Here is a 16,656-nt window from a genome sequence, read left to right on the forward strand (position 1 = left end):
TTTTAAGAAGATTGGAGAAAAATATTGGGGGATATCAGAGGTAAGTTCTCTACACAGAAAGTGGTCAGTGCATGGAAAGCCCTGTCTGGGGTGGTGGTAGAGACAGGTACATTAGGGGCATTTAAGTAGCTATTAAACAAGCATACAGATGAATGAAAGATAGAGAGTTATGTGCAAGGGAAGGGATAGATTTTTAGGGTTAGATTTATCTAAGAGTAGGTTAAAAGATCAGCAAAACATTCTGGGCTGAAGGTCCAGTACTATGCTGTAGTGTACTATGTTCTATGTAAGCAACAGTTCAACTTAAGGAACTAACAGGCAAAAGAAACTGATTGGTTGATAGAGAGTGGGAGACAACTACACCACCAGGTTCAGCAACAGTTACTACCTCTCAAGCATCAGGCTCTTGAACCAGAGGAGATAACTTCACTCACCCCAACACTGAACTATTCCCACAAACTATGGACTCACTTTCAAGGATTCTTCATCTCATCTTCTCAATATTTATTGTTTATTTATTATTATTATTATTGATATTATTATTGTTATTATTATTTCTTCTGTATCTGTGCAGTTTGTTGTCTTTTGCACACAGGGTGAGGGAATAAAAGCTCAGAAGAACCGCAGAAAGTGCAAGGGGTGGAGAGAACGAGAACAGAGAGGCAACAGACGAATGGGATGAATACAAAAAGAAAGAGAATATTTAAGAACTAAGAGGCCAGATCTGCCAGAGTACACCAGTTGAGAACCAGCCACTGCCTCTCCCTCCACTAAATCCATTTGGAAGTGATGGGAAGTCACTCTCAGTGCTGGTTATTCCCTCCTAATGTATTCCCTTCTGACAGTTATCCACACCACATTCTTCAGGAATTCAAGTGAGGAAGAGTAAGCTATAAATCTCGCAGAGTTTTTTTTGGGCTGGTTCCACTGAAGAGAGAATGAGAGCTTTGTAATCGAAGCCACAGATGGAAGGGGCCTTCCAGCCTATCCCTCCAGAAATCTTCTTACCAAGTGCTTCCAGAAGAATCCGAATTTCCAAAGGCACTGAAGGAGCCATCAGTCCGTTGGTACGTTAACTCCCTTTGGTAACCTATGAAACAGGAATGATCCTGAGAAGTGCTCGGTCATTGACTAGGATCTAGGATCAACTTTATTTGCCATATATGTTTACATATATTAGTAATTTGCTGTGGTGTGTTGGTCAGGGTGTGACATGCAACAAAAAGCAGCAACATTCAACAGTTATAAAGAATTATATAAAAAGTAAACTTAAAGTTTAATGTAGAGATATGGAATAAAATGTGCATAAATACATAAATACCAGTATGTACTTACAATGTAATGATTGTACTTACAATGCAATGATTAAAAAGGGGTTTAAACTGTCTACAGTGCAGTAACCGAGGTAATAGATAGAGGGGGTAGGGAGGCTAACTAGGATGGTTGATCAGATTAATGGTCTGGGGGAAGGAACATTTACAATGGAATGAAGTTTTTGTTATAATAGGCCCATCTATTTTGAAACATGGGTGGAAACTGGAGCACCCAGAGGAAACACAAGCAGGTAAGGGGAGAATGTGAAAGCACCTTATCTACATTAAAGCCAGGTCACTGACACTGTAAAGCGGGGGTCACCAACCTTTTTTGCACCACGGACTGGTTTAATATTGATAATATTCTTGCAGACTGGCCGACGATGGGGGGGGGGGGTATTAATCACGGCCGGAATATAGGTGACAAGTCAACTATGAGTCACTTATAAGTGGCTAATACACTCAATTTTGTTTCTAAAAGGGTTTAAAAGGGTTTATCTAATGAATTTAATATTAAACACAGAGCGCATATTTTCCTCGCATGAGTATAGTGAAAGTCAATTATAAGTCACTTATAAGTCAATGGCATCATAACATTTTAAGTAATGCTTGGATATTAAACACACAATGCATATTTTACTTGTATGAACATATAAAATCATTGCAACACACCAATATCGCTGAATCAATGGGAGCCCTGGCCTCGTATCCATGCAACAAGACGGTCCCATCGAGGGCTGATGGGAGACAGTGATACTCAAAAGGGGTTCCTTATGTCCAGTCTATTCCACAATTTAGTTTTTGTGGCTGTTAGCACTTGCTTCTGTCCCGCTTGCTCATGTTTTCTCCACTCAAAAAACTCAACGGGTTTGTCTTTAAGTGCAGGGTACTTGGACTTAAGGTGCCAAAGCAGTTTTCATTGCCTCATTATACAGCCTCCCGCTCGCCGCCAGACACCTTGGACAGGTGGGGTTGGCCGTGGGAGGGCTGAGAGGACAAGGTCAGGGACAGAGGTCCCCGTGCCGGGGTCACAGTCCGGAGAGAGCGACCGACCGAGCGAGGAGTGCAAAAGGGCACCCGCCCCACCCCGCCTTGCAGGTCGGTAGGATCTGTCAGCTGAGAAAAGTTTGTCTCGAGGGATGACTTTCAGTAGATCGCAGCGAGGTAGCTGCTCTGCTACTTACAAAACCCTGAGACAGAATTAGGTCGTCTGTGAATATTTTAGCACTGGGTTCCCCATGAACATTTGGTGTACTAAACAGGTTTAGAGGTGGCGCCCATCTGTCCACGCTCCAGGCCAGTAGCCAAATCATATTGTTTCCTCGCAGCCCGGTAGCACATGTTTTGCAGCCTGGTGGTTGGGGACCACTGCTGTAAATTGTTACACTAACCACTATGTTACCATGCTGCCCTCTAAGCCACTATCCCACCTGTGGTGACACTTAGTTGGATGATAGGGAGGCTGAGGAGTAAGGGATGAAATAAGGAAGTCTGGATCACAAGCCAATGTCTGCTCAGAACATGGAGCAATGTCGCCGGAGAGCAGCGTCCATCAAGGACCCCGCTTTTAGACCATGCTCGCTTCTTGTTGCTATCATGAAGGGGATACAGGAGCCTCAGGCCTCACACCACTAGCTTCAAGGACAGCTATTACCCCTTAACCATCAGGCTCTTGAACCAGAGGGGTAAATTCATTCAACTTTTCTCACCCCCATCACTGAGATGTTCCCACAACCTATGGACTCACTTTCAAGGACTCTTTTGTTCTCAATATTTATTATTTTTTATTCATTATTAGCTTGTTTGTGATTGTTTTTGTATTTACTAGTGAATACCCACAGGAAAATGAATCTCAGGATTGCATATGGTGATATATAGGTACTTTGATAATAAATTTACTTTGAACTTCGAACTTTGAAATCTAGGATAACTATATTGTTGAATTTTCTGTTTCAGATGGGACATTTAACCCAGAAATTTATTAAACTCTTTAATAGACATACTAATTCTGATGAAACCATTCGGAATAAGAGAAAGAAAATGTCTCAGTCAATATTTATTTCTTAAGGATCAAAGCTAAACTTTATTCACCATAAATATTTACATGTATTAGGAATTTGTTCTGGTGTGTTGGTCAGGGCACGACATGCAACAAAATATGACATTCAACAATTATAAAGAATTATGTAAAATAAAGTTGGTTAAAGTACAGATGTGGAATAAACTGTGCATAAATATATAAATACAATATGTATTTACTAAAAAACAGCATTATAAACAGTATAATATTGTTTCCAATGTGAATACATACTAGTATTTATGTATTTATTCACACTTTATTCCATATCTGTACTTCAAGCTCTAACGAGTTTATGTAATTCTTTATTCTTTATCATTGTTGAACGCTGTTTTTGTTACCTCACGCCCTGACCAACATGCCATGGCAAATCCCTAATACATGTAAATGAAAATTCTTTATACTGGGAGTGATTGGCCATAGAATCATAGAGTCATAGAAAAGTACAGACAGAAGCAAGCCATTTGGTCAATCTAGTCCATGCTGAACCATTATTCTGCCTACTCTCATCAACCTCCACTGAGACCATGGCTCTCCATACGCCTACCATCTACAAGGAGAAACCAGCATAAGCACTGGCCTGCTGAGCCTAACGGCTCGGGACAGATTTTAACTTTATCTACGAGGGGTGATTGATAAGTTCATGGCCTAAGGTAGAAGGAGATGAGTTATATAGCTCTGGTTACATGCACATGCAGTTCAACTCTGAGTGATTATGCAGAAAATTTGAAGTTAATAACATCTCTTTCTACCTTAGGCCATAAACTTATCAAACACCCCTGATGAGTTATTAACTTCAAACTTTCTGCATAATCACTCAAAGAGTTGAACTGCATGTGCATGTAATGAAAGCTGTATAACTCATCTCCTACCCTAGGCCATGAACTTATCAATCAACCCTCGTATGTACCTCTCCAAACTTCTCTTAAACATTGAAATCGAGGTCCCATGCACCACTTGCACTGGCAGCTTGTTCCACACTCTCACTACCCCCTGAATGAGGAAGTTTCCCCTTCATGTTCCTCGTAAACCTTTTACCTTTCACCCTTAACCTAAGGAACACCCTGGCAGGGTTGGTGGTAGAGGCAGATATATTAGGGGGATTTAAGAAACTCTTAGATAGGCACATGGATAAAGTGAAAATGGAGGGTTATGGGGGAGGGAAGGGTTAGATTGATTTTGGAGTTATTTGAAAGGTCAGAACAACATTGTGGGCTGAAGGGCCTTATTGTGCTCTGTCCATGGCAAATAAAGTTGATCCTTCATCCTTGATTATAAAAAATGACTTGAAGTGAGGACAGTGCAACATAATGATGACTACAATATATAGAGTGGGTGGTTCTCTAACTGGATTAACTGCCTGGGGAAAGAAACTTTTAAGATGGCATGAAATTTTTGCTTTAATAGTCCTGCAGTGTTTTTCAGAAGGAAACTTTTGGAAAGGGAAGTTTGCAGGGTGGATAATGTCCACGATAATTTTTCTTGGGACAACTTTATTTGCTGGGCAACTAGGGAGAGGCAGCTTCTGTGTATAAGATGCATTTGGGGAACCAGTAATGGAGTGAACACTACACCGCCTTCCCAGATCCAAACCGTCAGTTCCGTCATGTGCTTCTCTGACAAGCGAGCACCACGGGAATGTTCACACATTGATTACATTTTTGTTGTTGGTGCAGAGGTTCAGGATTCAAGATTCAAGATTGTTTATTGTTATTCTTCAATGGTTAAATGGATCAATGGTTCTATTTATATCTGAGAATGTATACAGTACACAACCTGAAATTCTTACTCTTCACAGGCACCCCAAAAACAGATGTAAAACCCCAAAAAATGAATGACAGAAAAATGTTAGAATCCCAAAGCTCCCCCCACTTGCTCCAGCCGGAAGAATCAACATCCCCCCCCCACTACCCAGCATGCAAGCCATAGCAAAACCTCCAAAGAAACCATGATCTAGAGTCCACCAGAAAAGTACCGTCCATAAATCAGCAGTTCGACATGCCACAGGCTCGCTCTCTCACTAACGAGGGTGAGAGTGGTATCCACAACAAGAGTAAAGGAGAACAAACTGATTGTTACTCTGGATCTGATGCAGCACAAAAAAAAACCCCACAATAAGTGTGAACATAGAAATCTACAGCACATTACCGGCCCTTCGGCCCACAATGCTGTGCTGACCATGTAACCAACACTAGAAACTGCCTTGAATTTCCCTAGCGCATAGTCCTCTATTTTTCCAAGATCCGTGTACCATGAAAAATACAATAAACATAAATATGAAAGCAATTCTTGTAAAACATGATGTACACGTAACTTATTGTGGTCATAAAAACATAACATTTGCAATCATAATGCAGTCTCGTTGTCTTGAGCAATGACAATGAAGCTCTGTTTGGTTCTAAGTACAAAGACTGGTTTTATGTATGTGAAGTGTTTGAAGTTTTCATAGAATGCGTTCCATGGTATTGTGTTGTTTTGCGGCTGCCGTGGAAAGGCAAATCTCAGGGTTGCATACTGCGTACATTCTTTGATGATAAAACTACTTTGAATTTTTGACACTAGGTGCAGGAGTATTTGTACATAAGGTGACTCTGACAGGAACTGATAAAGTGACAAAGTGACTCTCGGCAAGATGAACTGTCCCAGGTAGCAGAAGGACATTCGGAAACACAGTAGGACAGTGACTGTCCATGTAGGGATGAGACGTGGAACGTAAGTGTAAAGTGGCCGTGCATGGGAGGGCATGGAGAGTGCAGAGGGGTTGTGGAGAGGAGAGGCTGATGTGAATGTAGCGGTGCAGGGTGGAGGTGTTGATCTGCCTGATGGCTTGGGTGAAATAATTTGGATAGGAATGAATGACCGAAGAATATGGGTTCAAATCTCACAGCAGCTGGGAAATTTAAATACACTTAATTAAATCAATCTGGATTTTTTAAAAAGCCTGATTCTGCAACATGACCAGGAAACCACTGAATTGCAAAAATCCATCTGGAATCTTCAGGGAAAAGGATCTGCCGTCTTTACTCAGTCTGTGTGACTCCAGGCACACCAGTGTGTCTGTCTTGTCATTGTCATCAAATGACCTTATAAGCCACTCAGGCTCAAGGAATAATTAGTAACTGGCTTGCTGGATCTCATGAAGGGATAAAAAACAAACATTTTTTTGTCTCCCGAAGGGTTACTCAGTCACAAACAGAACCCAGTATAGTATTTGCTCCAGTTCTGGTGAAGGGACCCAACCTGACCCAAAATGTCAACCAGCTCTCTACCTCCATAGATTCTGCTTGACCCTCTGCTCCTCCAGCAGACTGTGCTTTATCTGCTCCAGTTGAATGTTTTGCCTTCTGCCTCACATGCTGTGACTTTCCTGTGGGTTGCTTTCTCTCTTTCTTTTCCTCAGTCTTTCTCTCTCTCTCTCTCTCTCTCTCTCTCTCTCTCTCTCTCTCTCTCTCCCTATTCTTTGTCCTTCTCTCCTTTCAGTCTCTCTCCTCTTTTCTATCTCTCCCTTCTTTAGTTTCTCCTCTTTGTCTCCTACTCTCTTTCTATCTCTTGGCTTTTCCTCTCACATTTTTGCTGCCTTTCTCTCTCTCCTCTCTATCTCCTTTGACACTCTCTCCTTTCTCCGCTACTCCCATTTCTCTCCTCTCATCCCTCTCCTTCTCTTTCTCTCTTACACTATCTCTCTCCCCTTCTCTCACTCTCACTTTCTCCTTCCCTCTCTCTCACCACTTCCCTCCCTCCTCCTCTCTCTCTCTCTTTCTCCCTCTATCGACTTATCTAGCAAAATATCTCTCTCTTCCTATCACCACACTCACACTGTGAAGAAATGTTTTTCCTCAGTTCGCTGTGACCCAACAAGTTGGTCAGACCGCATCAACTCTTCTGGGTCCTCAGAGATTACCCTTCCAGTCACACAGGGAGCAGTGAACCCCAGTCTGTGCCAACCTCACCTTGGTACAGTGATGCAGTGGGCAAGACTCAATATGGCAATGAGCTCTCTGCTCAAAGAAGATGGAATAGTTTAAACCTAAGCAGTGGGTGATGAATGTGGTTAGTCAGAATCTGTCTGCAGAGTAGGAAATCACGGAGTAAGAGAGAGTTGAAGACAGTTCTTTGTGGAGTTTGTATGCCTGTTTCAAAAGCGAGCAGGGCCTATTGGGTTGCAGATTGCTTGGGTTATTAGGAATTTAGCAAAGGCCAATAAAAAGAAGCATGGTGTAAGTGGATCAGTCACTGTTGGAGTGGTCATTGTTGAAATGGTCCAGGGTTAGAATGGGAGGCTTTGGCATTTTTTTCCTCTTTCTTTCTCTATTAGTACATAGTAGTGCATTGAGAATGGGTCCAGGTTCATGGTATGCTCTTCATGTGAGCTCTGGGAAGTCTGGGCTCCTCCGTAATCCCTGATAACTACATCTGCACAAAGTGCATCGATCTGTAGCTCTTTAGAGACTACATTAAGGAACTGGAGCTGCAGCTTAATGACGTTCAGCTCATATGGGAAAATTAGGAGGTGATAGATAGGAGCTAAAGAGAGGTAGTCACCGCTAAGTTGCAGGAGGCAGGTACCTGGTTGACTTTTAGGAGAGGGAAAGGGAACAGGCACCAATGCAGAGTAGCCCTGTGGCCATTCCCCGCAATAATAAGTATATTGCTTATGATTGTGTTGGGGGGGAGGGGACTTATCAGGGAGTCACTGAGTGATTGGGTCTCTGACACTGAGTCTGGCTCAGTGGCTCTGGAGGGATGGGGGAGAAGAGAAATGCAGTAGTGATAGGGGATTCCAGAGCTATTGGAACAGATAGGAGATCCTGTGGACATAAAAGTTATATCAAGATGGCTTGTTGCCTCCCAGATGGGTCAAGTACACAGCATTCTGAAGGTGGAGGGTGAACAGCCAGAAATCATGGTTCACACTGGTACCAAAGACATAGAAAGGAGAAGGTGTGATAGCTTGAAGGGAGAATAATGGAGATTCGGTAGAAAGCAGAGGAGTAGGACCTCTATAGTAGTAATCTCTGAATTGAACAGACCACAGAGGGTAAGAATTGGATGATCTGGCAGATGAATGTGTGCCTGAAGAATGATGCAGTGGACATGGGCTTCTGATCTTTTCTGGGAAAAGTATGACCTGTACAAACAGGACAGGTTACTCCCGAACCCGAGGAAGACCAATATCCTTTCAGGCAAGTTCACTAGAGCTATTGGGGATGGTTTAAATTAACTTGGCAGGGGAATAGGGCTGAGGATGATGTAGTGTGTCGTGAGACTGTGAGGAAGAACAGGCAGATGATAGGGCAAAATTACAGTGAGTGGGATGAGATCAAGTATAACAAAGGGGAAAATTGAAAAGGGGGGTGAATACATGACTGAACATGTAAATTTGAATGTACTCAGTATACGGAAAAGATAGATGATCTTGTAGCACAGTTAGAGATTGGCAAGTATGACGTTGTGGGCATACTGAGATGTGGCTAAAAAACATTATAACTGGGTGCTGAACATCCAAGGATACACTTCGTTTCAAAGGGACAGGCAAGTAGGCAGAGGGGGTAGCTCTGTAGGTAAAAAATTAAATCAAATCCTTACAAAGAAGTGCCATAGGATTGGAAAATATATAATCTTTGTGGGTAGATTTAAGAAATTGCAAAGATAAAAAAACCCTGAGTGAAGTTATATAGAGGCCACCGAACAGTAGATTTTTTTGGACTACAAATTACAAAGGGATATATAAAAGGCATGCCTAAAGGACAATGTTACGATAGTCATGGGGATCTCAATATGTAGGTAGATCAGGTTGGTGCTGATTTTGGATCCCAGGAGAGGAAATGTGTAGGATGTCCACAAGATGCCTTTTAGAGCAGCTTGTGGTTTAATCCACTAGGGAAAAAAACAGTTTTGGATTGGTTGTTGGGTAATGAGGTAGATTTGATTAGGGAGCTTATGGTAAAGGAACCCTTACAAGACAGTGAACATAATATGATAGAATGCACCCTGCAGCTTGAGAAGGGAAAACTAAAGTTAGATGTATCAGTATTGCAATGGTATAAAGAGAATTACAGAAGCATGAGAGAGGAGCTCGCCAAGTTTGGTTGAAAGAGGACACCCACAGGGTTGACATCAGAACAACAATGGCTGGAGTTTCTAGGAGCAATTTGAATGGCACAGGATAAAGGCATCCCAAAGATGAAGAAGTATTCTAAAGGGAGAGTGACAATTCATTGCTGACAAGGGAAGGCCAAGGCAACCTAAAAGCAAATGAGATGGCATATAATGCAACAAAATTAGTGTGATGTCAGAGGATGAGAAGCTTTTTAAAAACCAACAGATCACTAAAAAGCAATAAGGAGAGAAATAATGAAATATGAAATGAAGCTAGATAATAATATAAAAGAGGATACAAAAAGATGTTTCAGATATATAAAGAGTAAAGGAAGAGCATGAGTGGATATTGGACTGGTAGAAAATAATGCTGAAAAAGTAATAATGGAAGACCAGGAAATGGCAGAAAAATTAAAGAAGTATTTTGAATCAGTCTTCACTGTGGAAGACATCAGCAGTGTGCCTGAACCTGAAAGGTCTGAAGGTAGAAAAGTCACGTGGTCCAGATGGATTGTAGCTCAGGATTCTGAAAGCAGTAGCTGAAGAGATTGTGAAGGCATTAGTAGTCATCTTTCAAGAGGAGTGGAAAAAGATTCACAGTGTTAAAACTCAGTCAGCTCCAACATGGCACTAATCTCCCCAGAAATCAGGACATCTTCAAAAGGCAATGCCTCAAAAAGGTGGCATCCATCATTGAGAAGCCCCATCAGGACATGCTCACTTCTTGTTACTACTATTAGAGATGAGGAACAGGAACAGGAAGACACAAACTCAGTGCTACAGGGACAGCTTCTTCCCTTCTGCTATCAGATTTCTGAATGGACGTGGAACCCATGAATGTTTCCTCACTATATTTGCTCTCACTTTGCAAACAATAAACCTGATCCTGATTCTGATTCTCACCATCAGGGACGTGACCTCTTCTGATTACTACCAGCAGGGAGGAAGTACAGAAACCTGAAAACCCACACTCAACAATTCAGGAGCAACTCCTTCCCCTCCACCACCAGATTTCTGAATAGTCCATGAATCAATGAACACTTGCTCATAATTCATTTTTCCACTCTTTATTTAATCTTTGTAACTTATAGCTTTTATTATTGTCCCTTGCACTGTACTGCTGCTGCGAAACAACAAATTTCACAACATATGTCAGTGACAGTTTGCACGTGAACCAGATGTGGATCAATTTTCTAATGGGCAGGCTTAAGCTGTTGGGGAGGATTTAAACTGATTCGGCAGATGGGTGGGAACTGGAGTGAAGGGTCTCAGGATAGGAAGGATGGCAACGAAGCAAAGATATCATGCAATCAGACTGTCAGGAAGGGCAAGCAGATGACAGGACAAAATTGCAGCCAGCAGGGTGAGTATCAGTGTATTAGGGATGCAGAATCAAAAAGTATAGCAAATACAGTACTCAAAGTGTTATATCTCAATGCACAGAGAATAAGAAATAGGTGGAATGTCTTGTTGCACTATGACATATTGTCAGGTATGATGTTGTGAGCATCACTGAGTCGTGGTTGAAGGATGGTTGTAGTTGGGAGCTGAACGTCCAAGGTTACACATTGTATCGGAGGGATAGGAATGTAGGAAGTGGGGATGGCATGGATCTGCTGGTAAAGAATGACATCAAATCAGTAGAAAGATGTGTCATAGGATCGGAAGATATTGAATCCTTGAGGGTTGAGCGAAAAATCTGCAAGGGTAAAAGGATCCTGACGGCAGTTCTATACAGGCCTCCCAAGAGTAGTTGGGAGGTGAACCACAGATTACAACAGGAAATAGAAAAGGTGTGATAAAAGGGCAATGTTATCGTCATGGGAGATTTCAACATGCAGATCAATTGGGAAAATTAGGTTGGTAATGGATCTGAAGATCATGAATTTGTTGAATGCCTATGAGCTGGCTTTTTAAAGCAGTTGGCCATTGAGCCTACTAGGGAATCAGCTATACTAAATAGAGTGTTATATAATGAACTGGAGGTAATTAGGAAGCTCAAAGTAAAACAAGCCTCAGGAGGCAGAGATCACAATATGATTGAGTTCAACTTTAAATTTGATAGATAGAAAGTTAAGTCTGACAAAGCAGTATTTCAGTAGAGTGAAGGAAATTACAGTGGTATGAGAGAAGTGTTGGCCAAAATAAATTGGAAGGAGATGATGGTAAGGATGACAGCAGAGCAGCAATGGCATGAGCTTCTGGGAAAACTGAGGAAGGTGCAGGATAGAAACACCAAGAAATATTCAAATGGCAAAATAATACAACTGTGGCTGACAAGGGAAGTCAAAGCTAATGTAAAAACAAAGGAGAGGGCATGGGAAAACAAAAGATTGAGAAACTTTTAAGAAGAGTCATTGGGAGGGAAAAGATGGAATATGAAAGCAAGCTAACAAACAATATCAAAGTGGACAGTAAACGCTTTTTCAAGTATATAAAAAATAAAAGAGAGATGAGAGTGGATATAGGACAACTAGTAAATGAAGCTGGGGAAATATTAACAGGAATAAGGAGATGGCAGGTGAACTAAATGAATGTTGAAGGGAAGAGAAGTGAGTGCAGTTCCTATTACAAGGGAGAAAGTGCACGAAAAGCTGAAAGACCTAAGGGGATATAACTCATCTGGGCCAGATGAACTGCACCCTAGAGTTCTGAAAGAGGTAGTGGTGGAGATTGAGTAGGCATTAGTAATGATATTTAAAAATCATTGGACTCTGGCACGGTGCCAGAGGACTGGAAAATTGCAAATGTTACTCAACTCTTTAAGAAAGGTGGAAGGCAGCAGAAAGGAAATTATAGACCGGTTAGCCTGACTTCAGTGGTTGGGAAGATGTTAGAGTCAATTGTTAAGGATAAGGTGATGGAGTACTTGGTGACACAGGACAAGATGGGACAAAGTCAGCATGGTTTCCTTAAGGGAAAATCTTACCTGACAAACCTGTTGTAATTCTTTGAGGAGATTACAAGTAGGATAGGTCAAAGGGATGTAGTGCATGTTGTATATTTGGCCTTTCAGAGGGCTTTGACAAGGTGTCATGCATGAGGCTACTTACCAAGTTACATGGAATTACAGGAGGGTTACTGGCATGGTTAAAGGATTGGCTGATTGGTAAGAGGTAGTGAGAGAGAATAAAAGGATCCTTTTCTGGTTGGCTGCCAGTGCCTAGTGGTGTTCCGCAGACGTCGGTGTTGGAACCACTTCCTTTTATGTTAGAAACATAGAAAACATACAGTACAATACAGGCCCTTTGACCCACAAAGCTGTACCGAACATGTCCCTACCTTAGAACTACCTAGGCTTTACCCACAGCCCTCTATTTTCTAAGCTCCATGTAGCCATCCGGGAGTTTCTTAAAAGACCCTATTGTTTCCACCTCCACCATCGCCGCTGGCAGCTCATTCCATGCACTCACCACTCTCTGCATAAAAAGCTTACCCCTGACATCTCCTCTGTACCTACTTCCAAGCACCTTAAAACTATGCCCTCTGGTGCTAGCCAATTCAGCCCTGGGGAAAAGCCTCTAACTATCCACATGATCAATGCCTCTCATTATCTTGTACCCCTCTATCAAGTCACCTCTCATCCTCCATCACTCCAAGGAGAAAAGGTCGAGTTCACTCAACCTATTCTCATAAGGCATGCTCCCCAATCCAGGCAACATCCTTGTAAATCTCCTCTGCACCCTTTCTATAGCTTCCACTTCCTTCCTAGAGGCAACCAGAACTCAGCACAGTACTCCAAGTGGGGCCTGACTAGGGTCCTATATAGCTGCAACATTACCTCTCGGCTCTTAAACTCAATCCTACAATTGATGAAGGTCAATGCACTGTATACCTTCTTAACCACAGAGTCAAACTGTGTAGCAGCTTTGAGTGTCCTCTGGACTCATACCCCAAGATCCCTCTGATCCTCCACCCTGCCAAAAGCCAAAATATAATGCTATATTCCGCCATTATGCTTGAGCTACCAAAATGAACCACCTCACATTTATCTGGGTTAAACTCCATCTGCCAATTCTCAGCACAGTTTTGCATCTTATCAATGTCTCGTTGTAACCTCTGACAACCCTCCTCACTAACCACAACACACCCAACCTTTGTATCATCAGCAAATTTACTAACCCAACCCTCCACTTCTTCATCCAGGTCATTTATAAAAATCACAAAGTGTAGGGGGCCCAGAATAGATCCCCGAGGCACACCACTGGTCGCTGGCCTCCATGCAGAATATGACCCGTCTACAACCACTCTTTGCCTTCTGTGGGCAAGCCAGTTCTGAATCCACAAAGCAATGTCCCCTTGGATCCCATTCCTCCTTATTTTCTCAATAAGCCTTGCATGAGGTACCTTATCAAATGCCTTGCTGAAATCCATATACACTACATCTACGGCTCTTCCTTCATCAATGTGCTTAGTCACATCCTCAAAAAATTAAATCAGGCTCATAAGGCACGACCTGCCTTTCACAAAGCCATGCTGACTATTCCTAATCATATTACGCCTCTCCAAATGTTCATAAATCCTGCCTCTCAGGATCTTCTCCATCAGCTTACCAACCACTAATGTAAGACTTACTGGCCTGCAATTTCCTGGGATACCTCTACTCCCTTTCTTGATAAGGGAACAACATCCACAGTCCTTCAATCCTCCGGAACACCTCTCCCGTCCTCATTGATCAATCACTTGTCAATGATTTAGATGATGGAATAGATGACTTTGTTGCCCAATTTGAAGATGGGGTGGGGGGGGTAGGTAGTGTTGAGGAAACAGATAGGCTGCAGAAGTACTTAGACAGATTAGGAGAATGGGCAAGAAAGTGGCAAATAAAATACAATGTTGGAAAATGCATGGTCATGCAGCTTGTTAGAAGAAGTGAATATGCAGACTATTTTTTAAATGGAGAGAAAATCCAAACATCTGAGATGCAAAGAAACTTGGGAGTCCTTATGCATAACAACCTTGCAGGTCAATTCAGTGGTGAGGAAGGCAAATGCAATGTTCGCATTCATTTCAAGGGGTCGAGAGTACAAGAACAGGGATGTGATGCTGAGTCTTTATAAGGCATTGGTGAGGTCTCACCTTGAGAATTGTGAACAGTTTTGGGCTCCTCGTCTGAGAAAAGAGATACTGGCATTGGAGTGGGGTCAGGGGAGGTTCACAGGGATGATTTCAGGAATGAAAGGGTTATCATATGAGGAACATTGATGGCTGTGGGTCTGTACTTACTGGAATTTAGAAGGAAGAAGGGGGATCTCATTGAAACCTTGCAAATGTTGAAAGACCTAAACATGGTACATGTGGAAAGGATGTTTCCTATGGTGGGGTATTCTAGGGCAAAAGGGCACAGCTTCAGGATAGAGGGGTGTCCATTTGAAACACAGACACAGAGAAATTTCTTTAGCCAATGGACAGTAAACTTGTGGAATTTATTAACACAGGCAGCTGTGGAGCCCAGTTCATTGGATGTATTTAAGACAGAGTTTGAGTGGTCCTTGAGTTGAAATGGAATCAAAGGCTATGTGGAGAAAGCATGGAAGTGGGGCTGAGGAGGGAAAAAATGATCAGTCATGATTGAATGGCAGTGCAGACTCAATGGGCCAAATGGTCTTATACTGCTCCCATGTCTTATTGGCTTATGATAAACCTGATTCTGATTCCAATTGACCTCCCCCTACAATCATTCAACCTTGATCCAGTGACATTTCGAAATCAAACTCATCAACACACCGAGCTGCAATAGCATCGTGCTAACCACCACGCTATCATGGTTCTTGACTATTTGGGTGAGGTGAATGGCTGACCTGCTTTTCACTGATCCTCGGGATAAAAAAACGTGAGTGATACACTCATGACAACATTATAATACAAATGTGGTTGTGCCATTCCAATCATATAGATACACGGCCAAGAACACCCTCCAGCATCTCTACTTCCTCAAAATACCAAAACATTTAGGCATGTTCCCTTTGACTCTCACCAACTTTTATTGATGCCCTCTAGAAAGCACCCTATTCACATGCATCACGGCTTGGGATGGCAACTGCTGTGCCCGAGACTGCAAGAAACTGCAGGGAGTTGTGAACCCACCACAGAATGGAAACCAGACTCTGCTCCATGGACACTGTCTATATTGCTCAGTTGCTCACTGTAAAGCAGACAACAGAATCACTGACCCCTCCAACCCCGGTCATTTGCTCGCAACACACACAAGATGCTGGGGGATCTCAGCAGGTCAAGTAGCATCTATGGAGGGGAATAAACTGTCGACATTTTGGGCTGAGACCTTCATCAGGACAGAAAATGAAGGCAGAAGCTAGACATCCTCTCTCCTCCCGTTTCAATGGGCAGAAGATACAAAACCCTGAAAGCATACACCATCAGGCTCAAGGACAGCTTCTATCCCACTGTAATAAGACAATCGAATGGTCCCCTCATAAAATAAGATGTACTGCTCACAATCTACCTCATTATGACCTTCCACCTTATTGTCTGCCTTCACTGTACTTTCTCTGAAACTGTAACACTTTATTCTGAATTCTGTTATTGTTTTCCCTTGTATTGCCTCAATGCACTGTGTAATGAAAAGATCTGTATGGACGGCATGCAGAGCTTTTCACTGCATCTTGGTATGTATGACAATAATTAACCTCTTTACCAGTTTACCAAATACAACTGGCAAATTTATCAATTTACCAAGACAAGTTGTTCACCTTATCTTATTATATAGGACAATAATAAATTTGAATAATAATATTTATTGTGCTTTTTTATAATTATTGGGTTCTTTATCTTATTAGGATTTTTTGCGCTGCAGCAGATCTGGAGTAACAAATATTTCATTTTACTTTACACTTGTGTACTGGAAATGGCATTAAACAATCTTGAATCTCTTGAATCATTGAATCTTGAATTTACCAAGTTATTAATTAAATGAAACAAGTTTTTCTCTGTACATTGGTACTTAAGACAATAATAAACCAATTTACCCACCTTGGACCATGTATTCAAAAGCTTTTTCCTTTATCTCCTCGGTCACTTGGTTTACAGATGCCAAGTACTGCATGATGTAGATGTTTGGAGCAAACATTATCATGTTTTGTTCACCACAGCCGTAGGGCATCTGAAGCAGGTTTTCCAAGCCATTAATGGAAGGTCCCAATATATCAC

The 16,656-nt window shown here is 42.0% G+C and overlaps 1 protein-coding gene across 3 annotated transcripts in view; it reads right to left on the reverse strand.

The window, feature by feature from the left end:
• The window catches only part of cd109 (CD109 molecule), a 244,258-nt gene that overhangs the window by 53,533 nt on the left and 174,069 nt on the right, over nt 1-16,656 (reverse strand). For all 3 annotated transcript variants that reach the window (XM_059985524.1, XM_059985525.1, XM_059985526.1), the window contains 2 exons: nt 16,480-16,656; nt 1,009-1,090 (listed from right to left, as the gene is read on the reverse strand). In XM_059985524.1, coding sequence (XP_059841507.1) covers nt 1,009-1,090; nt 16,480-16,656 — 259 coding nt within the window. The remainder of the gene's footprint in view (nt 1-1,008; nt 1,091-16,479) is intronic.

The sequence above is a fragment of the Hypanus sabinus genome, chromosome 12 (assembly GCF_030144855.1).
Source record: "Hypanus sabinus isolate sHypSab1 chromosome 12, sHypSab1.hap1, whole genome shotgun sequence".
In the NCBI taxonomy this organism is placed as follows: domain Eukaryota; kingdom Metazoa; phylum Chordata; class Chondrichthyes; order Myliobatiformes; family Dasyatidae; genus Hypanus; species Hypanus sabinus.